Here is a 25,589-nt window from a genome sequence, read left to right on the forward strand (position 1 = left end):
AAATAAAGTAGTAAAAAAAAAAGTTATATATTAATTAATTTATATTTTAATAAAAACTTAATTATATAATAGCTTATATAGCTATCAAGTAAAAATAATTAGGGTTTATTACTAAATAATTTGGTTTTAAGTTAAAAAAAAAGTTTAATAAATAACCTAAATATAATAAAATTAATTAGGTAATTATTTCTTAAGGCTATATATGTCTAATAAGGCATTTTAGCTTAGTATAACTATATTAGTAATAATAAAAATTAATTAATTAACTAGGGGTAAATATTACCCCTGTAATAGACATATATTTATAGTTATTTAGTAACTATATAAAAGCCTCCTTTTTATAGGCACCTCTTATAGTAATTAGGTTTATATATATACATAATATTACTCTAAATTCATCTATCTTATAGGTCTTTTTACCTCTATATTAGCCTTCCCTTTTACCCCTCTTATAAAGATTATAAAACCTTTAAATTTGCTTTAGTTATAACCTATTAATCTATATCTTTTTTATTAACTATATAGTTTAATATTTAATAATAAGATTTTGGTTAAAATAGCTAATTACCTATATTTTACTAAAGGGCTTAGTATTACTATTTTAACTANNTATTTAAGCTACNATTTTTTTAGAATTATAAATATAAGGGAGTAAATCTTTATAGGTCCTATTTAAGTATTCAATTTATAAACAAGACCTCCTATATAGGAGTTAATTATATATATAAATCGGGTTAATAGCTTGCTATTTAATTAATCGCTTAAAATCGACAAAGGGACACTATATGCAAGCACGGCTTTTCGCGCAGGCTTATAAACACCAGGTGCGGAATCTATAATAGTCATTTATAAGTTCTGCTAATTTTGGTCTCTATTAATTAACTCGTTGTGGAGAAAATAGGTAAGTTGATTTTGGTGTAGTGACCGAGTTCGGGAGGCGACCGAGTTCCGGAGGTCCGAGCTTATTATAAAACTGCCAATCTATGCCAGTAATTTGTATAATATTTATTTTTAAAATAAGTATATTTCTATTATAATAATTTTGTCCAAAAATTGCCAATATTCCAATATTGATACTGCAAATATTAACAAATGCCAATATTTTATTGGCTGGATTTTCGCTTATTGAAAACCACGCTGCTCGAAATCCATCATCACAATTCAACATATTCTCCTCCCTTCACTTATTTTGAAACCAACCACCATGGAAGATAAAACCACAGTCCTCAACCTGCGCATCGACTCCCCGAATGAGGATTGGCAAAAGAAAGGTTTTACCAAGGCAATTCAGGCAGGCCTCCTCGGAGAATACCTTAAGATTCAAGCACCTTCGTTCCCCCCTGTAAGTCTTTTGGTTGCTCTCTGAACCTCAAATTGCCTATTAGTTGAGCAATTTGTTGTAGGATTTGCTCAAGAATATGTGTCGCATGACAATCGAAGCCTTCGGTTGGCCGAATGATGTGAAGAAAGGAATGGCAAAGTCGGTTTCCAGCCACTTCCTAGGGTTCACCGGTCGTGGCAGTGAGGTAACTAATGACCTCGTGGATAATCGAGAGGTAAGAATGGCATGGCAACGGGAAGGAGTTGGAAGTGACTAATTTATTTAGATCTTCGATTTCGCTACTGAGGAAGTCCTGGAATCCTATGGTGGGCTCAAAAGTGTTGAAGATGATTACATGGCTCTTGTGGGTAGGAACTGCGTAGGTCTTACTGTTTGTTTACTAGATTCTGCCTATCTCCTAACACTCTACAGTGGCCTGATCCAGAAGTCACAGGTGATGAATTCCGCAATACGACTGAGCAATATATGTTACATATGCGACTTATGTACCGAAAGGTTCTTGAACACCTGGAAGTTGCTTTGGAGCTTCCAACAGGGGCATTGCAAGCCTTAGATTCAGCGGAGGCACAGCATCGTCTGAAACTCGTGAAGTATTTCCCGGTAGATGGCATCTCTACCAGTACAGGACAGGGTGTCGGTGCCCATCAGGACGAAACGGGATGGCTGACCTTCGTGAGCGAAGTTGATGCAGCCGGTCTACAGATTCACACGCGCAACGGTAAATCCTGGATCGAGATCCCTATTGGTTCAAATTCATGGGCGCTCAACATTGGGTATACACACCCTCTATCATTGAATATCAGGACTGCGGTTAACAGGTGTCTTAGAAAAGCATTCGAAAGAGCAACCAGCGGCTGCATCCATGCGACCCTTCACCGCGTTCAGGTATGGGCAATGAATACGTTTAACGGAAATAAATTTAACAATCTGAAATAGTCCCCTGCGCAGGATACACCACCCAGACATTCAATCGTGTTCTTCGCAGGATTACCCTTGAATCAAAGTTACTCATCACTCCAGGGTATCTTCGGGCAGTCTGCGCCACTCTCTCGTTTAGAAGCAAGCGAGCATGCGCTTTCAAGCGTAGAATATTTGAAAGAACTTGGAAGACTGAGGGTAAGCGAAGATTCGGGGGACACCTTTGGAAGCTCACAGCTGAAAATGTGGAAGAGGTATGTTTGCACATTCTGCTGCTTATTTAGTCTTGTCCAACAGTATATGCCAGGTCATATAAAATATAACAGAGACGGTAAAAGGGATTTGATTTCGCGTTGAATGAGAGAATATTAGAGGAGCATATGACGTAGGAAAAACCCAATATCTCTTTAATATCATATTAAGTCGAGGGGCGTGAAGCTGACCATGCGGCTCCTATCTCGTATGGTGGAAGCATGGAGAGCCACAAATTTGCATCATGACTTTGGAGTACTAGGCCGTGCAGCCCTTCCTTTGATGTGCAGCGAGAGATGTGCGGCTTGGGTATTGCAGCTTAGCGTGCAGCAGAGAGTGCTCCGGCGGGGATGCTCTGTTCATTGAGGCTCGGCGTCACTGCATTGCAATTCAAGCACAACCGAGGAAATGGCAAATGCCTCCGCGGAGAAGGCGGGAAATCATTTCTGCGGCGAATGCTTCTGACGCGCGTTTACAGTCATCACCGAAATATCGGTACAGCCGTTTAATACAGTCAAATCTCTTTAGTACGATACCGTTTGTTCGGCCGAGCATATCGCAATACCAATGGTATTGTTATATCAAGAGTCACGTGTTAGGTGAGTAAGTGGGAAAAGAGAAGGTATTGGAGGTCCAGGTTAAGCTTAGCGTTACGCACAACCTCCTAAGGTCCGCGATATATTGTCTATATATCACCCCCCTTTATATCACTAGGAAGTACAAATATTAAGCGCACGGAGTGTTTAAAGAGCTGGCCACGTAGTAATATCACAGTAGGTAGTAAAATAGTGGCTATACAGTTAATAGATAAGGTCTTACAGAACGGCGGAGGATCGTTAAAGTAGTCGACGACTACAACACCAAGCCAAAGGTTGTGATATTTGGAAGTAGCTATAAAAGATTAATCGTCCTTTAAAGCTCCGTGCCTAATTCGATTAATATAGAGCCTAAATTTAACCTAAAATACGTGCCAAGACTCTGCATAAGACCTACCTAGGTTCAATATTCAATATAATATCAATACTGAAGGCGCGTTCAATATCAATATTAATACACCCTTATATTGATATTGAATATTGATTAAAGCGCTGCACCCAAACAACAGACATTGGCCCCATAGTCGAAATCGGATCAAAAGCCCCAAAGGAACTCAATTCTTATTCCCCTCAAAAATCTCATCCCCTCTACTCCCCAAAAAGAACGCCGCACTCGCAAACGCCACCGTAGAAGCCAACACCACGCCTCCGATCCACGGCGCCTTACTCGCCTGCTCAATCTGCAAATCACTCGCAAACAACGCCACCCACGCGTTTCCGTGCAGACTCACGATTGACGACGAACACCAACACGTATTATACAGGTTCGTGAATTGGAAGACGGAGATGCAGAGGAGCCAGAGAGCGTTTAGGCCCGCGAGGGACTTGCCGAGATGAGAAGTGGCTAGAGCGAGGGTGGTATGCCACCAGATGGCTTTGGGGGGTTGAGGTGAAGGTGGACGGGGATTGAGGGTCGGGGAGGATGAGGATAGCTCGAAGGCGGAGGAGTATAGGTGGGAGAGGTAGGTGGAGAGGAGGAGGAGAAGACAGGAGAAGGTCGCGATGATGCCGTAGAGGAGGTACCCGGCCGAGTCGCAGCCAAGACCCACAGTTGGAGTCTCGTAAGCGATGAGGAGCCCTGCCCCGGTTGTGCACCAGAAGAGAATAATTGCCACGAGAGCAGCCCTGACGCAGTTCCAGTTGAAGCTAGACAGTCTCTTGGAATGGATGTAGAATGGCTCGATATCAACATATGTAGCGGAGATATAGCGGGACATGTTCTCGGGTGATCCTCGGAGATTGGAGGAGTAGTTTGTAGGGTCCCATGTTTGGCCTGAGACACTTTGCTTGAGGAGTTGATGTCGGATTGATTCTGTGAAGGCCTCGACAAGGTAAGCTAATACATTCATGTGGCTCCAGACTCTTGCATAGTTGAATATGGGGCCCGGTTCCAGGTCGTCGCCAGTGAAGCTGATGCCGAACCTCTTTTCCATCCAGGATTTGTGTGAATCAGTAGCTGCGGCTGGCCCCTCATCATTATCCTCTTGACTCACCACTCTGGTGCTACTATCTCCTGAACTCCTTTGTGTATCACCACGCTCCGGGTCCGGAACCGCCAGGAAGGGTTGAGGTTCCTGAAGTTCAACGTTTTCGGCTGATTCCTGGGCGTTTCTCAGCGACCTTGCTCTTCGTACAACTTCAGGATGTTCCCAATGGGGATGCGCTTTCCTATATGCTCTGCTAGCGCGGGAAAAGTATGGAGACTCCAGCCCGAACCTACTTCTCTCTCCACGTTGTGCCACTCCGTCATATCGTGTCCGATCTTCCAGTCCAACTATCCCACCCACATTCGTTTCGTCGCCCAGTTCCGGCACGGTCGCAGATGCAATCGCTGCTTTGATAGACCCCGCAGACGTTTGAGTCCCGACGAATACCCATCCCAGCGTAACTGATATCATCCATATCCAAAGACTATTCAGCGCAAGTCCCACAGAGATCGTGGTGTCATCTGCCGCGGAGGTAAAGTAATCAATGATGGAGAACAATTGAGCGACGATAACCACGGACAGTTGTGCAATCAGGGAATAGGTCCATTTCCTCTTGGTTTTGACGATTTCTCCCGCTACGTGTGACCACCAAGTTGCATTCCTGGGGTTCACCACGAGCTGGGCGATTTGTCTCCCGGGACCGTTAACGATGCCCAGAGGGATGTTCTGGCTTTCAATTAGGATGATTCGGGCGTTCTCGAGAACCTCAAATAGTGCCTTCTTAGCTTCTTTCTGCATGTTCTCTGCTTCTTCTTTGATTTGGCGGAAACACGAATTGATCTTTCGCGCCGTGAGAATTGTTAGAGTCAAAGAATAGATGATGAGAAGTGGGGAACCAATGGCCAGATAGAGGGCCTGGAAATTCTTCGCTCGACTTCTGGTTTGGAAAGGTAGTTGTGCTGTTAAAGCTAGCCATGGGAGCAACCAAGTGGCGAATTGGGGGGAGAAGACGTTCCACTCGATGAAGCTTTGCCCAGCAGTACAGATGTTCAGACAAGCTGGATAAGTAATTCCCCAAGCAGTGGAGATGTTACTCGTAGGGTTTCCATGCTCATGTCGTAGGTAACCGATAGTCGGGTCGTTGAAGTAGGACGTGTTTACCGCTTCTTCGCATTGTCCAAAGTCAACCAACACGAACGCCTCAACCTTCGCGAAAGAAAGACAATAAATAATGAAGATTATAAAGACAGTAGTTAAAGGAGCCATTTGAGCTATGAGTAAAGAACGTAGTTGGAAAGAAAGGCAAGCTGTCCAAGCCGACCCATCATGATATAGCGCAAGAGATAGACTGAAGCACGCAAGGCAGGGTTGAAAACAAAATGGCAAGGCGTCCGGCGAGGCATACTTATTCTCTCAGCCGTCAGGTGCGAACGTATGCAGCATTGCAATGATACGAGAGAATGTTTGGCCACGTTCCCGTTTTTTATCATGGGTAAATTGATCCCGGGGACGGCTCGGCTGCATCAACGCCCAGCTCTGGCTGCCCCTGTATCGCGATACAAGCAGGACCCCGGTCCACAACCATGTTGGCAATATCTTGTCATAGTGACACCATTTCATGAGGATGGAGAGATGATCGGAAGCAGGTGGCAATAGGTTCGGGGTGTTGACAGCAAAAGCAAATTCGTGGGCTTGAATAAATTGGAGGTGGTCAAATGACGACGGGTAAAAAGTTCAGCCTTATCGTTGGCGAAGTGGCCGATAACAACAAAGGCGCTCCTTGCCCGCCAGACTGCCAGTGCCCCGCGTGCGGGCTTGAAAGCTTTGACACGAAGCTTTGCTGTCATGAGATTTCTGAGGCTTCACGAGCCCCATTTTTCTTTTTTCCCCAACGCAAAAGACAAGTCCACCACTCCACATCACTCAATCCCCCCACTATAAAACCTTCACCATACACTTCACCCTTCCTCATCGTCATCTGTTAAGCCTCTGCCACCCACCGCAATTCCCTACACAATCCCGGCCACTACAACTCTCACCTCGCAATGGCCCCGACCGAACCTCCTCCACCCCTTCTGGGCAGGAAACGCCGAATTGGTGTCATGACCAGCGGTGGTGATGCTCCGGGTATGAACGGAGCTGTCAGAGCTGTAGTCCGGATGTCAATTGCCCAAAACTGCGAGGCCTACGCCATCTACGAAGGCTACGAGGGACTGGTACAAGGCGGGGACATGATCCGGGAGATGGGATGGGAGGACGTCCGAGGCTTTCTCTCCGAAGGCGGCACACTGATTGGCACTGCCCGGTGTAAAGCCTTCATGGAAAGGCCGGGACGGTTGACCGCGGCGAAGAACATGATCCTGAAGGGCATCAATGCTCTCATCATCTGCGGAGGAGACGGTAGCTTGACCGGTGCCGATAAGTTCAGGGGGGAATGGCCGGGGCTGCTGGAAGAATTAGTCAAGAAGAAAGAATTGACGGCCGAACAAGTCGAGCCGTTCAGACTCTTGAACATCGTCGGGTTGGTCGGGTCAATCGACAACGATCTGTCTATGACCGACGCCACGATTGGCTGCTATTCTTCTCTTGGACGGATTTGCGAGTCGGTGGATTACATTGACGCTACGGCCCTCTCGCATCAACGAGCTTTTGTCATTGAGGTCATGGGAAGACATTGCGGTTGGCTAGCACTCATGGCGGGTGTCAGCACCGGAGCAGACTTCGTCTTCCTCCCAGAAAACCCCCCATCCGAGAATTGGGAGGCGGACATGTGCAAAGTCATCAAAAAGGTATGTTTGAATACGCTTTATCTCTTCTATGCTAACCGGCACAGCACCGTGACCTCGGAAAACGCAAAACCATCGTAATCGTCGCCGAGGGAGCCCACGACCGAAATCTACTCAAGATCTCGCCATCCCACGTCAAGCACCTCCTGACAGATAAATTGCGTCTTGACACGAGAATCACAACCCTGGGCCACGTCCAACGTGGAGGAACAGCCTGTGCATATGATCGTATGCTCTCGACTCTACAAGGCGCGGAAGCCGTGAAAGCTGTGCTGGAGGCAACTCCGGAAACACCTAGCCCAGTCATCTGCATGGTGGAGAACAAGATTGAGCGGAGGCCTCTGCTGGAAGCTGTAAAACAAACCCACGAGGTTGCTGAAGCTATCGCAGCGAAGGACTTCGATCGAGCCATGAGTCTTCGAGACGCTGAATTCGCCGAATATTGGCAAGCATACAACATCACCACTGCCATGGATCAGCCCCAATTGCTCCTCCCGGAAGAAAAGGTACGCGTCTTACCATGACAACTCTTGAATTAGCTGACGAGATACTGGAATAGCGGTTACGAGTAGGCATAATTCATATTGGTGCTCCTGCTGGGGGTATGAACGCTGCAACGCGAGCGGCAGTGGCATACTGCCTGGCAAGAGGCCACACGCCTGTTGCCCTGCATAACGGCTTCCCCGGACTAACCCGGCACCACGACGACAAGCCTCTGGGATCCGTTCGCGAGGTGTCCTGGCTGGACGCTGAAAGCTGGGTAAGCAAAGGTGGTTCGGAGATCGGAACGAACCGCGGCCTACCCTCTGAGGACATGCCAACTGTTGCTATGTGCTTCGAGAAATACAAGATCCAAGCACTGTTCGCTGTTGGAGGGTTCGAAGCCTTCACGTCAATCAGCGAGCTGAGGAAGGCGAGAGAGCAATACGACTCTTTGAAGATTCCCATGGTCATCCTACCAGCGACCGTCAGCAACAACGTGCCGGGGACGGAATATTCGATTGGCAGCGACACGTGCCTCAATGCTCTTATCCAGTACTGCGATGCCTGCCGACAGTCTGCTTCGTCGTCTCGAAGACGTGTATTCGTTATCGAAACGCAAGGCGGAGCATCTGGATACATCGCCACAATCGCCGGTCTTTCGATAGGAGCTTTTGCGGTCTACACTCCCGAAGATGGCATCAACATAAAGATGTTGGATCGCGACATCGACCACTTGCGAGAACATTTCGCCAAGGATAGAGGCCAGAACCGCGCAGGCAAGATCATCCTCCGGAACGAAAAGGCATCGAAGACGTACACCACCGAGATAATCGCCAACATGATCCGCGAGGAAGCCAAGGGTCGTTTCGAGTCCAGAGTCGGAGTGCCTGGTCACTTCCAACAAGGAACCACGCCGTCACCAATGGACCGGGTGAGAGCTGCCAGATTTGGGGTCAAGAGCTTGCAGCATATTGAAGATTTCATTGGAAAAAGCAAAGAGGAGATTGCGAAAGACCCAATGAGCGCGTCGGTGATTGGCATCAAGGGTGCTAAAGTGCTGTTCTCAGCAATGGAGCTGGTTGAGGAGAACGAGACGGACTGGAAGGACCGGAGGCCGAAGGACGAGTTCTGGATGGGATTGAAGGACGTTGTTGACATTTTGAGTGGCAGACCCAAGTCACACTCGACGACCTCATCCCCGAAGTAAGAGTTTATGGGATGAATGTAATGAGCGTGGCATATATTTCACCGGGATGTTTTTATATTTCGTCTGCATATATGCAATGTGATAGATCAAGGGATAGTAGCACCTCGTCTGCAGCGCCTGGTGAAAAACCCGTCGATGGGATGAACAAACTGAATAAAGTATGTGAAATGAAAAAAAGGCATTGTCCGCCAGGCTAAGTTGATAGGCTGACATCGCCAATTGATGATTGGGCTGGTATGGCCGGCGTGGCTGGCATGGCTGGCACGGCTGGCACGGCTGGCTGTCAGGCCCCCATGCGGTCTAGATTGGTCGCTAAGGGATTGTCGCGCGCTGCTCCGAACACAAACGGCTGGCCTTTTCGTTGTGGACCTCCCCTGTTCCTGTCACCACCCTGTCAAAACAACCTCCACTCCTAACGTCTATCCAAAAAAATAGACGGGGATGCCACACTGCTGCAAATCAACCCTCGCAGTGCGCATCCAACCAAGCCCAGAGCTATACATGTCCCGAGCTCCGGCCAGGGACTCTAATTGCACGCTCCTCGACCACCGCCGCTCCGCCGCGTGTTCCAGTCCCCCGTCCGCCAAAGCCCTCCCGAGAACCTGAACTCACGCGCCGTCCTGGCCAGCACTCCCCACCACCGCCAACACCACCACCACGACGATCACACCCTGCACTCAACCTCAGCGCACTCAAGATCGCACGCCCGACCAGATTCAAACTCCCTCCCTCTCCTCAACCCGCAACAATGGCAAAATACACTCCCCTCACCCTCTCCCCAATCAACTTCTCCCTCACACAAGGGACCCCTCTCCTCGCACCCCACCGCCGCCGCCGCAACAATGCCAGGCGCCTACCCGCCAACCCCCTCGGCGACAAACGGCCTCGACCCGCTCGCCACCGTCCCCTCGACCTCCTCCGGCCCAGGCAGCCCGACATCGCAGCCGCTCTCGCCAACCCTGAGCAAGCAGCGCCCAGGCTCGGTGCGGAAGTTCCTCGGGCTGCGGACGCTCGGCAGCTCGGACAGCCTGCGCAGCGTCGGCGCGGAGCGGCCGGGGAGTCCGGACACGCGGAGCAGCGGCGGGACGCGGAAGAAGAGCGGGGGCTGGTTTGGGAGGCGCAGGAGCGCCATGTNTGCGCGGTCGGGGATGGTGGTTGAGCAGGTGACGGTTGTGGGGCGCGTGGAGCCGGTGAAGGAGAAGAAGGCGCAGGTCGTGCGGATGGGTCCGCCGCCGCCGGCGTTGCCGGAGCTGAAGAGTTTGGGGGTGGAGGAGGAGGCGGTGTCGTTGGGGGCGGAGGAGATGTTCAAGGATATTAAGTGAGGGATTTGGCGAGGCTGTGCAGGAGGGAGGGCAGCGGTTGTTCATTTCGTTGGATACACGATACCCCAGGCTCAGAACGCGGAGGGAAGGAAAAAGACTCTAGCACAGCGAGGCGGAGGGAGGAAGGAAGGAAGGAAAGAAGGCGGGAAGGGAAAGCCGTAATATCCCTTAGGGACTCTCAGCGTCCCCTATTACCCATAGTCATAGAGACCAGGGACACTTTGCACATCTAGGTTGGAATTATAAAGGGAGTAAAGCACTTGTATAGCGCGCTTCTCCCTCACTACACTACACACTACACCCACTACTACTCCTGCTCCTACTACTATATACCATGCACCTTTATTTTCCTTGTTATATATTCTCTGTATATGCTTCGAGAGGGCGCTCCGATCGGCCGGAGCCCCAAAAATATTCCAGTTTCCTTTGTCGAGACTCTTTGCTTTTTTTGCCCTGCGTCCAATCGTGCTGCTGTGATTCGTGTCTGCTACGGATAGGGCTGTGCGGCGGGGGAAATGCTGGGATTTGCTGGCTCTGGGAAATGTGATTTGCTGAGTCTGACGGCTGGGCTGGCTAGTCAGGTTGATTCTGGTTTTGTGCTGACCCAACTTAACCCTCAATGCCTTTTGATGCGATGGGAGCGCGTCGCTAATTTCCTGCCTAGTGACAACTAAGGGCAGGATAGGGAGTATGGTGTTGCGAAGATCGATGGCACTAATCTCGGATAGCCGCGAATGGAGTACTTGTCATATTAGCTGAAGCCCTTGGTTCCCTTTTCCCAATATCCACGCTACTTTTCGCAGAAAGTATCAAGCAAGTGCTTAGAGCAGATGGGGCTTGGAACTGGCACTGGCCTGGACGAGTTCCTACAATTAACTTTCTCCGCTGGCAGTATTAGAAGTAGATAATTAAACTTCTTTTATTTTCCATTCAGCTAATTTACATTGCCTCTCATAGTATGTTCGCTGCAGCGACTGTTCGCCAGTCTACCAAATATATACAATAAACGTTTCTAAACCCCTCCCCTGCGAAGCCAAAAACACCTGCAATGCAGTCCCTAATCCACCGCAAAGCCCTTTTCTGTGTCAACCCCCAGTTCTCACCTCTACATCCACCCGCTCCCTTCCGCGGAAACCCCTCACGTTCTCCCGAAAACAAACACCCCCTTCCCCTTTCTAAAGCCCTCAAGGGTGCCCTTCACCGCACCTATCAGCTCCTCCTCCTTAGTCTCCCACTCCCACAGCAACTCCTCCACCGGCACATCCTTAAACTCGCCCTTCCTTACCAACTCCAGCACATGCTCGACCGTGCGCTTCTTCTCGTCCGGCTCGCGCTCCGCCCACTTGCTAACCCAAAACCCATGAAAATGCACATCCTTAAAAATCAGCAACGACGCCGGCAGCGTCAACGGCTGCTTCGACATAGCCCCATAGGTCACGAAATGCCCGCCCGGCGCCAGCACCTTTGCCATCGCGGTCGCGGGCTTCCCGCCCACACAGTTCAGCGCCAGCTTGACGGGCTCACGCCCGCCGGCCGTCCACTCCTTGACGCGCTCGCGGAACTCAGGTGCCTGCAGCTCCGCATCCGTCACGACGACGTCAGCGCCGAGGTCGCGCAGCTCCCGCGCCAGCTCGTCCGTCCCTTCCGCCCGCCCGCGCACGATGTTCAGCGACCTGAAGCCCCAGACGCGCGCGAGCTGGATCGCGGCGCGCCCGACGCCGCCGTTCGCCCCGTTCTGCACGAACCAGTCGCCCGGCCGCATCGCCCCGAAGCCGCGCAGCATGCGGTAGGCCGTGCACGGGTTGACGCTGACGGTCGCGGCGGTGATGGCGGAGATGCCGCGGCGGTCCTCGAGCCGCGTGACGTGCTCGGGCGTCGTTTGCGCGTGCGTCCGCCACGTCCCGAACCCGGGCGCTTTCATCATCACCCAGTCGCCCTTTGCGAGCCCTTTGACGGATGAGCCGAGCGAGATGACTTCGGCGACGCCTTCGTTGCCCGCGACGGCGATGGGGGTTGCGGTGCCGAGGGCCGTTGTGAAGGCGGGCTTGGAGGGGTAGACGCCTTGGATTTGGTTTATGTCGGCGGGGTTGATGGGCGCGGCGAGGAAGCGCAGGGTGAGGTTGTGCGAGTGGGCGGGGGAGATGGAGTGAGTGTGGAGCGAGAGCACGTCAGCGGGCTCGCCGTATTTGGAAAAGGTGAGGGCTTTGGCTTGCTCGTAGCCGTAGGCGGAGATGTGGCGGCGGTGGGGGGAGAGGAAGGGCGGAGTTGTGCGGAGATAGGATGTGGCTGCTCGTGGAGAGGGTTGGGGGGTGAGGCGGAGGGCTGTCGCCGTTGCTGTTGCTCGTTTGGATGCCATTGGTGCTGTAGAGAGAGAGTGGTGAGCTCTGAGAGACGGCGGTTGATTGCAATCAACGGGTGGGAGCTATGACGTTGGAGTTGGTGCCGAGGTTGAACCGGGAAACAGCCATACATTTCCATGGAGTGCTTTCTTGACTCTGTATTAACACCCGAAGATTTCTAGAACGGGCCCAATTAGGTAAAAGCCAATGGTATTTTCGAGTAGCAGTTATTTCAGTTACTACTAAACTTTAGTTGATATCCATCTAGCAGATTCCACAGCAGGCTATCCAGCAGTTATCCAACATATTTAAAAACGCTCATTCGCATATCTTGCATCCCCATGCACGATTCGTTAAATAGCTTTCAAAAATCTGTGAACAAACGCCTGGTATCTCATGCCCTACATTCACATCTCTCATAGCTTTCTATCTTGTCTTCCGCTGTTGCATTTCGTCTAATTCTGCAATCTCATCAAGCAATTGCACCGTCTCTGCTGGGTTCGCTATCCATGCTGTCGTGCATACTAGGCGAGCTTTGAAGTCATTTGCTCCAGCGGAGAGGAATTGGTCGCCTACGTGGAGTGTTTTGCTGCCCTCAATGCCGCCAAAGAAGCGCTGGCAGGCGAGTACGCCCCATGACTTGTCACCGATATCAACAAACACGTCGTTACCGCCTAGTAAGGTTAGCTTAAGAGATATTAAAAGGTAAGGAACGAAGTCATGGATCTATACATGAAGAAATGAGGCGTTTACCATTAAAGGCGCAGAATGGAAGGCGGCGGCCGACTGTCGACATTTCCTGTACTATTATTAAGCAGACATTATATAGACGGAAGAGGCTAAGGCGTACAAGTATCTTTTGTGTAACTAGCACGGTCTCCTCCAGCGACTCCCTGGCAAATTTTGTCCCGGCCTGCGGGATAATACCTACAGCCCTCTCCTTTCGGAGGATATCAGCGGAGAGATGCATGTAATTAATGCAATCTCGCAAAGCAGTTTCAGCAACGTCTAACAGCTCTGTAATATCCGCTTCCTGCCAAAGCAACATCTCATCCAGCAACCATTCTTTGCGTGGCACTAGTTTCAACAAGTCTGGACTATCCTCTGCGAACTTGAAACAATAGTTGCTCTCTCCACCCAGAACAATTAAGTTTTGTTTGAGAGAGATAGGGAGATCGGACGCGTGCAGTGCATCAAGTAATCCATGAAGTCTCTCATAGTACCGCCGTCCCTCGGTATATCCAGCAGCTGTGACTATGCCAATTCTGGTACCCTTTCGCATAAGCCCAAGTATACGTGGGATTACGACGTTATCCATAGTTAGTGATTGGCCGTCATCATATAACGTCACATCTCCATCGAACGTGACCAGTTCAAGCGGCCCGCCGCGAACCAAGCTCATAACCTGAGCTGTGTTGAGTATCAGCCTAATGTCGTTGAAGGATGGTGGGACGAATCGGCGGTAACTGATAAATCGCCGTTGGTCTTGCCATACAAAAGCATCATGGAGTAGGAGCGGTGTGAAGAATGTAGCTACAGACGGAACGAGGAGTTTGAGTTTGGAGCGGTCATGCGTGCCAGCCTTCTGGTGCGCAACTAAAGCCAAGTAATCATTAATAAATCCACATGATTACTCTTTGAGAGAACAAACTGTGGTCATTGATTAGCTCTTCAATATCCCTCATTATCTCGTTATATCGACGCTGAGCATTCATAGCCATCTGCTCCATGGTTTCCCGGTGAGGTTCAAATACAGCCGTGGGCTGCGAGTGCAGCACAAAGGGCACTGCCAGAAGCCCCTTGGTTCCATGTCAGCTCGAACCAACTTGTAAAGATGCGAAACTCTGGGTGCGGGGATCCGTGTGACAGGCGGAGCTGAGCAATTTGGAAAACCGCACCTTGATCCATTCTATCTACAGAAATAGTGAGCAAATTGGCTCTGTAATCCGTCCTCAGGTAATGCTTACCAATTGGTCGCGACGGTGCGTCTTAAGGCGCAGATGTCAGCATGCTTGTCTCCATGTATTGGGTCCGAGGATTGGCGGACCTTGAGAGCATCTAGACATGACGTTAGCAAATATAAAGTTGGTCAATGGCATGGTCGTATACTTACACTCTACTCTGTACCTTGTTGTCATTATGGTTGTTGTGGTAGCCAGCAGGGTAGTGAGTGTCAGTTGAAGCTTTTGGAGTTTGCTGGTCATGCTCCAGGCTAATAAGCTTGCTTCTTATCGATAACTCCCCGACGCCAAGTAGCCTTATGCAAGGTCCAATCCTTTCCGAACCTCATTGTGACAACCAACCATCGCCACTCTACTAAGCGTTCCGTGAAGAACCCGAAGCATGACTGATATTGGGCCTGGGTCTGTCCCAGCGTCGCTTCGGCCCTGGCCGACGGAGGACCCAGGCTCCGAAGACCTCCAGCTGCAGCTGCAGCGCCTCTACCAACAGCGCGGCCATTTTCGGCACATCACTGAAGAGGGTCTCCAGGAGGAGATTAATAACGCTGAAGATGAACCTGTTAATGTTATGGAAGGCGTTGAGAATACTGAGGCTCCAGCAGCCACCGGTGAAAAGGAACGTCGCGCAGAGATCTATGCTGCCAAAGCTCAAATGCAGCAGCTTATAGGGTAGTGTGATCTCCTTGTTTTGTAGTTTCTTCCGACTAAACAGCTGACATGGCCTCAGGGTAGCCCATAACGAAGCAATGGTCGCGCTTGACTTCATCTCTCTACTAGTCTCGAAAGACTCCCCCAACACGGCTGATATCACAATGTCCCCTTCATTAAAACAGTCCGGAGTGCCCAAAGGATCCCTAGGCTTCGATAAGTGGCCGATATCAGAGCCCGAAGAGTCAGATAAACGGAAGCAAGACCTTGTCGCAAAAGGATGGAGGATGAAAGGGCTTGAATCTGCTGCAGATTCCGTCTTAAAAGCAGCGACTCGGCTGGAAAATGAGGTCAGGAAGGAAACTCAATACTGGGAACAGGTTCTCTCCATCTCCAAGAAAGGGTGGTCAGTCCGCCGGATACCAAAGGAGAAGCACACTTTAGGTGTGCAGTTTGGATTTTCTGAAGGTTGGTTGCTGTATATTGCTTTGTTGAATTGAAATGGTAATTTGGAACTAGCGAGCGATTACTTCAAGGGACGTGGATTTGCACCATTACGTATGAATGGTGATGGTAGTATCATCCTAGACGCAGAGCTTACTCAAAGACCCAAAGCCGTCCGCGTGCGTATTGTCCAAGATGGCAAGATTACGGGAACCTCCAAGCTTCCCTCTCCAGATGATATCCTACATCCATCTATCGAAGATCTTATACGCCGTGCACGAAATTCTCTCTTCGAAGAAGAGCTCTACCATGAGATATCTTTGGAAACCCGCATCCTATTATCTTATGATGTGAAGCTCCGAGACTCAGTCATCCATTTACCAGCACCTACTTCTGATAGTCTCTCGGAAGTTCCACGTACGATTCTTATTGATATAGTACCGTTGGACGAGGCACTGTCGGAAACCAATGGCCATTCATCGGACATGATTGCTCAAAATACTGCAGAAGCACTCCGGGTACTACTCTCATATGCGCATAGACAGCGCTTACATCGCCGATCGCAAATACCACTTCCTTTGTCCGAACGTAAACCCCAAACCTCGCCCCCTCCTATACTACGGCCATTACTCAACTACTTCCAGAATAGCAAAGCTATCAATTCAATACGGGACTACTTCAGCCGAACTAGGAAGACACTTTTCAGCGCTGGCTTGGATGTTACATTCAAGCTCGACTTTGATCCTAAGTTGTCAAACCTCTCAGATAACATAGGCGAATCGACCAAGGAGAACGCCTCGTTACTTGACAAGCTTGTCAGCACGCTCATAAACCCGTCCAAAACAACCGCAACCCTCTGCCTGCCCTCCTCTGTCATCAATCCTGCTCTACAAGAGGAGGTACTAGTAGAAATCTGGACTCATGTCACTCCACAAACTTTCGGCACAGAATACACCCTAACCCTGCCTCCTTGCTCCGTCGCCATCCTTTTCTCTGCAACAGATACGAAACGGAATTTCAGCTTCACCTCATTACCAGAGTTAACTTCCTACATCGATCTTCTACTCTCACTCGATCTGTCGCATTCACTGATTGCTAGCGAACACAATGGATGGCTACCTAGTGATCGGACTCCGGAGATCTCGAAAGCAATGGCACATCAAAAGAGACAAGACCAGAAACAGCTGGGAGTCAGGCTGGAGAACGGAACAATGGCGTTGCATTGGAGGTGGGCCGAGCGCCTAAAGCCCACCGAGGAATACGTCTGGGATGGTAGTGAAGGCAAGATGGGATTTAGGGAAGTAGTCAAGAAATATGTTGGCAGTTCCTAAGGTTTTTGACTACGAACAAAAATTTAAAGACATCCTAACTATGTTGACTTCATATACAAGTGACAGTAGATCGAGATTATCGCTAATTCTATCCTCTCTACGAGCTATTGCAAAGTCTAAGGACCGTACAGAAGTTTACCCACGGTCAACCTCACTCTCTCTACTGCCCTTTGCAGTTGAGAAGTTCGAAATGGGGCCGAATCTTTTGTCTGTCCTGAAAAGAGAATCGTCAGAAAGACTCCTATGACGGTTTCTTCTTGCACCATCTACGGTAACGCTTCGAGCTACAGGACCCTGCCAAGAAAATTACCATTTATCACATATGACGAAAGTAATAACACTAACCAACCCGCGGACGTGACTCCTGAACGGGATCGGCCAGGAATATGCTGTGGGATAAGCTGTAATTGTTAATTGTCACTGTGCATTTGACAGCTTGCATGACGCGATTATTTACTGTTGTCAATGCAGCCAGCTCAAAAATGGGCTTGTCGCCCTACTTAAGCACTACACAATGTGTAAATGAATTGCACTATTGCACGATCCAAGCTTTTGTGCCTCAGCACAGACGCTGCTCATGTTGGCGAGAAAGCTCTTGGCCAACGTCGTTGTCATGGTACCCAACGCACGTCCACGCTGGGAGCCGAACTACTCGACAACGATAATGACCAGAGGGAGGACCTGGTCATACTGACCTCTACTACTGTATGTCGGTATTTTCTTACCAGTTGGATAATAGCATTGTGCAGATCTTCCCCAGGTGCATAGCTGGACTATCTTTGCCTTACTTAATGGATTTTTCCGGAGGGTAGGGGCACAGTGAATAGTGGATGGAGTGAGAGAGTAATGAGAATGAGCACACACATAGAAAACATACAGTTGAGTAGAATTGTGAAACATGGTAGAGCTAGAGGATATCAGTAGTACTAGGTACCTTGGTCGACTAGGGAACATGTGCCTGGATTTCGATGGCCTATGTAAAGCATTTATTTTAATTGCGCTGTCTCAGCCCTGGAGTGGTCTGAATCGATAGGCTTTTTCAAAGATGCCTCTAGAGTTCTACAAGGTAAACAAAATAACCTAGTCCCGCTATGTCACTTTAGACTCGCTTATTTCTTCACCGTACTAGCAGGGGGAGCATCTGACCCGTTCATGTTACCCCCTTGTCCTTTTTTCTGGGATCTTCCGTAGTGGCTGTACTCAACTTTGAGTATTCGCGAAGCTAGTGAAAAGTCGACCTATTTGCACCAGTCACAGCTAAGATATTAACTAATGACGTTGTGGATCGGACGCACGGACTTTCCAGCTCCGCGCCATGGCTCAACACCACGCACGCGAGCTACGGTCTTCTGCATGGAGACCCGAAACTGATCGTCCCAACTTGAGCATCTTAACCTGGCCATACCACAAGGGTGGTCTGCAAGAGCAGGGACTTGTCCATCTCTGTTCAAGGGTTTCGAGGTGTTACCAAAATGGATCGGCAGACCGCCATGAAGAGCTAAAGCAGCCGCTATGCTCGCGGCAAGGTTGAAGAACGCTTCCGTCTTGAGTAAGGCCAAGTTTACTGTCTTCTGATTGGTCTCTATTGTGCGCAATCATGCACAGTCATCACCTCGTAGTGTTTTTCCACGGTTCAGTCTCATGCTAAGAGATTGAACTCACGGATCGGCCCCGCGCGTACTGTGGAAAATCCACCTTGATATATGCCATGTCCTGAGCTGCTTTCGCAGTTTGACTCCTTTGAGAGTTGGTGGTTGTTCATCTTTCAATCGCTATCATGTCCTCCTCGCACCAGGTATGTATCTATCCACCCAGCTACGCTCATGTCTTTTGAGGAGAACAATACTTACGCTGCATAGGGTCAACAACAGCCCTCAGGCCCTCCATATGCTCCACAAACAGCCAGTTTGGGTGGACTCCCAAGTGTCATTCCTGATGTACCCATCACCAGCGTCTTTCTTCTTCTTTATGTTATTTTTGGGATTATCCATTTTGTGGTTTTCAGGAAAAACAAGGCACGCGGCCACAAGTTCATATTCTCTGCCATGATGTTCGGTAAGTTGTCTAATTGCTTTCTATTGATCAGGCACTAACTTGTCCAAGGATTTTGCAAAATTCGAATAGCCACCATGTCACTCCGCATAGCATGGGCATGCTATCCAAGGAATGTCAGCCTGGGAATTGCTGCGCAAATCTTTGTCTACGTTGGTACGGTAATCCTCTTCATCATGAACTGGTTCTTTGCACAACGAATCGTTCGAGCGCTGCACCCCCGGCTAGGGTGGTCAACATCTTATAGGATTTTCCATCGTGCTGGTCTTTTTCTCCTCATCCTTTGTCTAATAATGCTTATTGTCGCTGCGCTTCAATCGTTCTTTACGCTCTCCAAGAATATCCACCGGATCGATCGCTACCTTCAGCTCACTGGGTCCACCTACTTTGCTGCTTTCGCTTTCGGTCCTAATTCCTTGATACTCATTAGCCTCGCAATTCCACGTCGGGGCATAGAAAAATTTGGCGAGGGCCGTATGCGATCTAATATCACTATGCTTTTTATGGCTTCCACAGTCCTCAGTCTTGGCGCTGCCTTCCGTGCAGGAACCGGCTACGTCCCACCTGTTCCCATCAGGGACCCGTCGCCGTGGTATTTTTCCAAAACCTGCTTTTACGTTTTTGACTTCCTTGTTGAGATACTCGTTGTTATCTTTTACGCTATGGTGCGCTTTGACCTCAGGTTCCACGTGCCTGACGGCGCTAAAGGACCAGGTGATTACGCCCCGAACAACAAGAAGGTTACGGGGCATCCCGTGGAAAGCCGGGAAACCATCCAAGAGTACGAAACCGACATCTTTTCTGATGCACGGACGCTGGCCGATAGTTTGAAGTACCCGGGAAGCACGTTGGCGCCCGACGGTAGGACCGGCGTATGGAAAGTGAAGAGGACAAGTGCTTCGAGTCGCGGTTCGGATGGTGCATCGACACGACATTCGATCATGGACACTACTTCTACCTATTCTCGCGACTATTCTTGGGCCGCTCCATTGTACGAAGAACCTCAAGTCCCACGCGTACCCAGCTACGCCCTGGGTACTGTGGAGATGCCAAATATCATGGCAGTGTCTACTAGCGAACACCGAGAAAGTTTCGGCGGACCATCACGTCATACATCTGGATATTCTTCACGACAAAATTCTCTGGTCCGATACACATGGCCAAATCCGGGAAGTCCTGGAATTCAAGAAGAAGACGTCTGATTGACGAGAATGGTGCAGAAGTCGAGTGGGGCTGAGCAAGGCAGCTAGTTCCTTTGAGAGTGGCTTCTTTGCACGGCTAAGAGCCTTGTAGATATGTTTATACAATACAGCGTGGGTGTCACTACGTCAGTACGTTGCTTGGCATTGATGGCGTAAGAGGATTGGCTATTTGGGTACAGTTGTGATGAATTTATATGGGTAAAGGCTGGACGCGAGTTACGGATGTTTATGATGGGCTCTTCGATGAGGATTTGAGAGTATCATTTTTGACCAACGAGATGACTTTAATGGAAGTTGATGTAAGCAAGTTATGCCCAAAAATAAAAATAAATTATTAGCGTACTAGATCTCAGAGAGACTTTGCAAGACGTCTCCAGAAATGGGTGTATACCTCAAGCAGTCTAAAAATGTGCATCTCGAGGAGGGACCTACCTGCCTTCCAGAACCGCTTCCGGGCCGACCTAAGGCTTTGACCGCAAGATCCCACCAAAGGGGACATCGAACAACTCATTCGTCGAAAACTAAGAGCGCAGAATACTTCCAAGAATTGAAGACTAACCGCTCGTGCCAAGACTAACCTACCACGTGCGCCGGATAATAAGATACGGTAGCTGCAGCCCACTTGGCGCTTGCTGCCTAGTCTTCTACAGCATTACGTTCAGCGTTATTAAAACTCCTCATTCGTAATATAGTTTTCTTTCCCGCTTAGAGCTGTATGTCGTATCATTCAGTAGCAAAACCATCGTTGAAAGCCTGAAAATTCGGGCGCGTATCTAGGAAGCCGCTCTGCTTCTCCAATTTATGGAGCCATGCTTTGTAGGCGCTGTAAAGAACTGTTCTGGTATTTGGAGGCTGCGAGAAAAGGAGACGTAGGGAAGATACCTTACCACCGTCCTGCCCGTTCTCCCAACTTTAAGTCGCGTCAAAGTTGTAACGCGTGCGCATTCTTATACCGATCCAATCGAGACCTAGGACGAATCAAAACCGAGATTATATGGATGAAAAGAACTCGTATAGACTATGCCCTCGTCTTCAACGTATATGACTCCAAGGATCCAGGAAGTAGGCTTAACGAGACTTATTTTCAAGTCACTCGAATCGGCCCACGTCACGGTACCGGTACGCTCAATGCGACCACGCAATTTTGTTAGAAAGCTCTGACTCTCCAGCAGACCGGCTACGCTTCGGTATTAATCAACAGACAGCATTTACGGGATCTAATGCTTGCTTCTCTCTTGCTCGTAACTGGATTGAGAATTGTCGGGAAAACCATACAAAGTGCAGCGAACATCAACGAACGGTGCGTCGTGATTGGAACCCAACACGGTTGGTGGAAATCAATAAAGAAGGAATTTGCTCAAAGCTGTGTGAGGGTAATCAGATTCCTGCGTCGGTTTCATACGCAACACTTTCACATTGCTGGGGTAAGATATGCGACAAGACAGTGCTCACAAAGGAGAATAAGGCTTCATTTCAAAAAGCTCTACCCGAGTCGGACCTCCCCCAAACCTTCAAAGATGCTATTACTGCAGCAAGGATGCTGGGCTTCGACTATATATGGATTGATTCGCTCTGTGTCATTCAGAATTCGCGCGATGATTGGTTGAACGAGTCGTCGCAAATGGGCAAAGTTTACGAGTATTCGACATTGACTATTACCAGAGTTGGTAACAAGCAAGCTGGCTTGACTAGCTTGCTTGCTTGCTTGATTAGTAATCAAGCAAGCCAGCAAGCCAAAAGGCCTAATTTTGGCAAGCCAGCAAGCCCAATTAGGCCCAGCTTGCTTGCTTGCTTGCCCGCTTGATAGGAATTATATATATAGGGTTTTGGTTGAGAGTCCAATCTGGTAATACACTTTTGGTGTTAAGTTTTACTGATTTTGCTCCGTGTAATTATTTTTCCGCGCCGAACTTCCTTGCGCATAAGTCGCGATCTAGAGTTAGGGAGATCTCTCCCTTATACCCCCCCAAAACACGACTAATCTAGGAGCTATGTACTAGCCCTGCTATTAGTTATGCCCTAAGATCTTACCAAAACTAACCTAAACGCGATAGCTACCCTAACGCCCATAATTGCACTTTCCAAAGCTGTCGCTCTAGATGCTTCCCCGTTATTAGATAATAGCGATCCTAAGATAAATTATAATGGAATTAATTGGGAACGACTTGGGTGATACCAGAAGCCGTTTAAAGCCTTAGAAAGGGGCTAGAGCTTTATCTATAAGTATAGATATTAGCTTTAACATCGCAGTAGCAAGTAACTGTTCTAGGAATGTAAGTATTGCTATTAGTATAGTATACCGGGCGGCCGATTTAATGTTACCGCTATTACCTCTTCTACGTCCTAACACCTTATAGAGGAAAAGAAGGGTTATAGCTATAATAAGCAGGGCGAAATTAAATTTGAGAAGAAGCGGAAGGTAATAATACTTAAAGTTCTTAATAAAAAGCATAAAATTTCTTAAGGCCTTACGAATAATCTCATTGGCGGCTTTAATAAGAACACCTTTTAGTAAGCTATAATTAAGTAGATTACTAAGAACAATTATCCTCTATAAGAAGTTAAAACACCTTTCTTTTATACTATAATAGCTACTGCCAATCCTAACGCTAAGAGATGGATTTAGAAAACGCATTAATTAATTCGGCTTTACGTAATATAGAACTATAAGGCCTACTAACTAGCTATAATTAATAAGCTCGCGAACGCCCGCTTAAAGCTTTATTTCTTATTTAACGGCTAGACTATGCGTAGTAGCAAATACTCCCTTACTAGCGTATATGTTCACCACCTTAATCGCAAAGGTAAGGTAGTTAACTACTTAATTACTCTACTAGAGCAACTTGGCCGCTATATAGGAATTAACTACGCCAAAGTAATAAGCAGCGTTCTTACCTATTTTGGCGTTAGTAAAGAGAGGCTTAGCTATTTTATTACTAATAATACCGCTAATAATAGTATCTGCCTAGATTATCTGTCTCTTAAGTTTAGCTTTAAGAAGGAGACTTACTAGATCTAGTGCGCAGCTTATACCCTTAATCTTATAGCCCAGTTAATTTTATTTAAAAAAGATAAAGACGCCTATAAGAATAAGAATATAAATATACCAGTATATTAACTAATAAATCTTAACTTCCTACTCCCTTACTAATTTCTACTAAGTAGGACGAAGAACGTTTCCTTAAAGAATAGTAAAAGAAAAGTCCTCTTGGCGTTTTTATTAATATCCTTAATTCTATTACTACACCTTAGCTTTATTAAATCTTTAAGAATTACTAGCAATTAGAGTAAAGCAATCTACTAGCAGCTAGCGTTAAAATCCTTTAGGTAATAAAGCCAGTTAAAACTAGATGGAATAGTTATTACAACACCTTTACCCAAGCTGTCCTTCTTTACGGCGTAATTAATTTAATCGTATAATATATAATTACAAAGTATAAGAAGGAAGTGGCTCCTCTAATAGCTAAGGGAAAGAAGGTACCTTTACCTCCCCTAGTTATTGTAGGTAGAGCTTTAAACTCTTACAATTGGGACGTTATTATTAACTACATTAACATTCTATTACCAATTTGTGAAGCTACTAAGCTGCTTAAAGCTAAAGGCAAGTCGGGCCTGCATGGAGCAATTTAGGAGGTTATTCCTACATTTAATTAGTGTTACGGCACTGACGCGCGTAACCTGGATAGGGCCTAGTCAGGGGGGTTCGCTTACGTCTTGGCTCCATGTATATAGACGTGTCCTTTCCACGACCTTCTTCTTCTCCTCATCTTGATATCGGGTCAATAGACTACCAATTGTACAGGCTTGCATACGTCTACGGCGCTCGTGCCTCGATTAACTAATCGTGACATTATATCAAGATCCCTCAACCGATCGCAGGCTGTTGTATCCCAGGTCAAAGAAGCCCTGTGGCCTAGTAGTTAATGGGTGACCGGAGGCTCCCTATATACTGCAGGCAAAGGGAAGGAAGGAAGAGCCTAACTCCTATAACAAAGAAGGGCAGGAGATGCATACTCTAAGACAAAGCAGGAATCATTGTTATTGTCATTAAAGCCCTACAATCGTAGGAATCATCGAAGTCTTCTACAATCGTAGACACACTCACCGTGGTCCTGTGGTGGCTGGTATGAATCCCTACACTTATAGGTGTACCCTCCCTTATATTCTCTTCCTTCTTTTTTCTTTCTCTCTTACCAAACGGTCCGCCTATCTATGGGGAGCACGTGTCCGAGCGGTAACCTCTTTCCGACTAGTACTGATCTCGTCAACACGAACCGAGCAACGGTATATCTGTCAACCGAATCGCGTACATCCTACCGACAATCGATCGAACGACTACTTGAATTAAGACCTTTAAGACGACCCACCGCTACGTCTTTCTATTCGGACGCTTGCACCGTACTCTACCTGAAATAGTCCTTTATTAATGGATTTACTAAGGCTACGTATACTTTGAGAACGAAAATCGGTTGATACTGAGACTAGTGCTATACACTGGCTGCTAAATCTAGAACGACCCTACTAAGCTACTTAAGTTGTACAAGCTGCGAGGGAACGAATCACTAGGACTACAAAACGCTGGCATCACTCTGCTATTAACTACCGATCGTGCCGATATGCATACGATCCATATACTCGAACAACAGTAGCGCCAATAGCCTGTACTTACGACTGGACTACAAACTGTGCCGATTACGCCTACAGTCTTCTGACCGTACGATCGTGCCGTTACGCCTGCGATCCACGACTTCCGCTGCATCGTGTACTGCTACACAAAACGACTGCCCTGCCACAGTCGACGAGGACCAATCGATAGCCGATGCTCTACGTTCGACCTGCTATCACAAGACAACCGATAGACGAGCTCTGTGCTCGACCACTATCGTTTACCGCCGCTAGTACCGTACTACTACCCAAAACACAGCTGCTCCTACTGCAGCTAAAACCTTAATTCGACCACTACTGCTCCTGCCTGCCAGTACCACAATTGACTTCTGCTGCTACGCCGCAGCACTACGATCGACCCTCGCTGCTCTGCCTGCAGCATTCCAACTGACACTCGCTGCTCTGCCTGCAGCATCTCATCGACTACTGCTGCCCCACCTGCAGCAAATAACTACAACTGTACAAGAGGTAGAAGACAAGCACCTAAGAATAAAGCTTGAGGGCAAGCTTTTTTGAAGGGGGGGGTAATGTTACGGCACTGACGCGCGTAACCTGGATAGGGCCTAGNCAGGGGGGTTCGCTTACGTCTTGGCTCCATGTATATAGACGTGTCC

General features: G+C 48.2%; 9 protein-coding genes across 9 annotated transcripts; 6 read left to right on the plus strand and 3 right to left on the minus strand.

Annotated features, from left to right (window-relative positions):
* The first annotated feature begins 1,168 nt into the window (after positions 1-1,168).
* On the plus strand, positions 1,169-2,659 carry K441DRAFT_668186 (Clavaminate synthase-like protein). The gene is made up of 7 exons (XM_067649959.1): positions 1,169-1,342; positions 1,404-1,556; positions 1,608-1,700; positions 1,754-2,115; positions 2,170-2,227; positions 2,279-2,514; positions 2,568-2,659. The coding sequence occupies exons 1-7, from the start codon at positions 1,205-1,207 to the stop codon at positions 2,581-2,583; spliced, it is 1,056 nt and encodes a 351-aa protein (XP_067498451.1). The 5' UTR covers positions 1,169-1,204; the 3' UTR covers positions 2,584-2,659.
* Positions 2,660-3,357: 698 nt separating this feature from the next.
* On the minus strand, positions 3,358-5,976 carry K441DRAFT_296967 (uncharacterized protein). Its single transcript, XM_067641010.1, has 3 exons — positions 4,829-5,976; positions 3,506-4,771; positions 3,358-3,438 (listed from the first exon to the last, which is right to left on the minus strand). Exons 1-2 carry the CDS (start codon positions 5,799-5,801, stop codon positions 3,663-3,665), a joined length of 2,082 nt encoding a protein of 693 aa, XP_067498452.1. The 5' UTR covers positions 5,802-5,976; the 3' UTR covers positions 3,358-3,438; positions 3,506-3,662.
* Positions 5,977-6,285: 309 nt separating this feature from the next.
* On the plus strand, positions 6,286-9,166 carry K441DRAFT_668187 (6-phosphofructokinase). The gene is made up of 3 exons (XM_067649960.1): positions 6,286-7,324; positions 7,369-7,827; positions 7,881-9,166. Exons 1-3 carry the CDS (start codon positions 6,581-6,583, stop codon positions 9,009-9,011), a joined length of 2,334 nt encoding a protein of 777 aa, XP_067498453.1. The 5' UTR covers positions 6,286-6,580; the 3' UTR covers positions 9,012-9,166.
* Positions 9,167-9,809: 643 nt separating this feature from the next.
* K441DRAFT_297048 (uncharacterized protein) lies at positions 9,810-10,540 on the plus strand. Its single transcript, XM_067641011.1, has 2 exons — positions 9,810-10,411; positions 10,446-10,540. Exon 1 carries the CDS (start codon positions 9,854-9,856, stop codon positions 10,331-10,333), a length of 480 nt encoding a protein of 159 aa, XP_067498454.1. The 5' UTR covers positions 9,810-9,853; the 3' UTR covers positions 10,334-10,411; positions 10,446-10,540.
* Positions 10,541-11,246: 706 nt separating this feature from the next.
* On the minus strand, positions 11,247-12,715 carry K441DRAFT_668188 (NAD(P)-binding protein). The gene has a single exon (XM_067649961.1). The coding sequence runs from the start codon at positions 12,687-12,689 to the stop codon at positions 11,472-11,474; it is 1,218 nt and encodes a 405-aa protein (XP_067498455.1). The 5' UTR covers positions 12,690-12,715; the 3' UTR covers positions 11,247-11,471.
* Positions 12,716-12,875: 160 nt separating this feature from the next.
* Positions 12,876-14,813, minus strand: K441DRAFT_645652 (IMP-specific 5'-nucleotidase-like protein 1; the record flags this gene model as incomplete). The annotated part of the gene is made up of 8 exons (XM_067646803.1): positions 12,876-13,346; positions 13,426-13,471; positions 13,523-14,268; positions 14,324-14,471; positions 14,571-14,585; positions 14,640-14,660; positions 14,720-14,730; positions 14,786-14,813. 8 exons carry the CDS (start codon positions 14,808-14,810, stop codon positions 13,099-13,101), a joined length of 1,260 nt encoding a protein of 419 aa, XP_067498456.1. The 3' UTR covers positions 12,876-13,098.
* Positions 14,814-15,015: 202 nt separating this feature from the next.
* On the plus strand, positions 15,016-17,056 carry K441DRAFT_586078 (uncharacterized protein; the record flags this gene model as incomplete). The annotated part of the gene is made up of 3 exons (XM_067644610.1): positions 15,016-15,302; positions 15,361-15,749; positions 15,801-17,056. The coding sequence occupies 3 exons, from the start codon at positions 15,016-15,018 to the stop codon at positions 17,054-17,056; spliced, it is 1,932 nt and encodes a 643-aa protein (XP_067498457.1).
* Positions 17,057-18,560: 1,504 nt separating this feature from the next.
* K441DRAFT_620247 (uncharacterized protein) lies at positions 18,561-20,653 on the plus strand. The gene is made up of 3 exons (XM_067645915.1): positions 18,561-18,851; positions 18,916-19,111; positions 19,160-20,653. The coding sequence occupies exons 1-3, from the start codon at positions 18,834-18,836 to the stop codon at positions 20,308-20,310; spliced, it is 1,365 nt and encodes a 454-aa protein (XP_067498458.1). The 5' UTR covers positions 18,561-18,833; the 3' UTR covers positions 20,311-20,653.
* Positions 20,654-20,944: 291 nt separating this feature from the next.
* On the plus strand, positions 20,945-22,114 carry K441DRAFT_620251 (uncharacterized protein; the record flags this gene model as incomplete). Its single annotated transcript, XM_067645916.1, has 2 exons — positions 20,945-21,424; positions 21,475-22,114. Exons 1-2 carry the CDS (start codon positions 21,120-21,122, stop codon positions 22,112-22,114), a joined length of 945 nt encoding a protein of 314 aa, XP_067498459.1. The 5' UTR covers positions 20,945-21,119.
* Positions 22,115-25,589: the final 3,475 nt, after the last annotated feature.

The sequence above is a fragment of the Cenococcum geophilum genome, assembly GCF_001692895.1.
Source record: "Cenococcum geophilum 1.58 unplaced genomic scaffold K441scaffold_61, whole genome shotgun sequence".
NCBI lineage: Eukaryota > Fungi > Ascomycota > Dothideomycetes > Gloniales > Gloniaceae > Cenococcum > Cenococcum geophilum.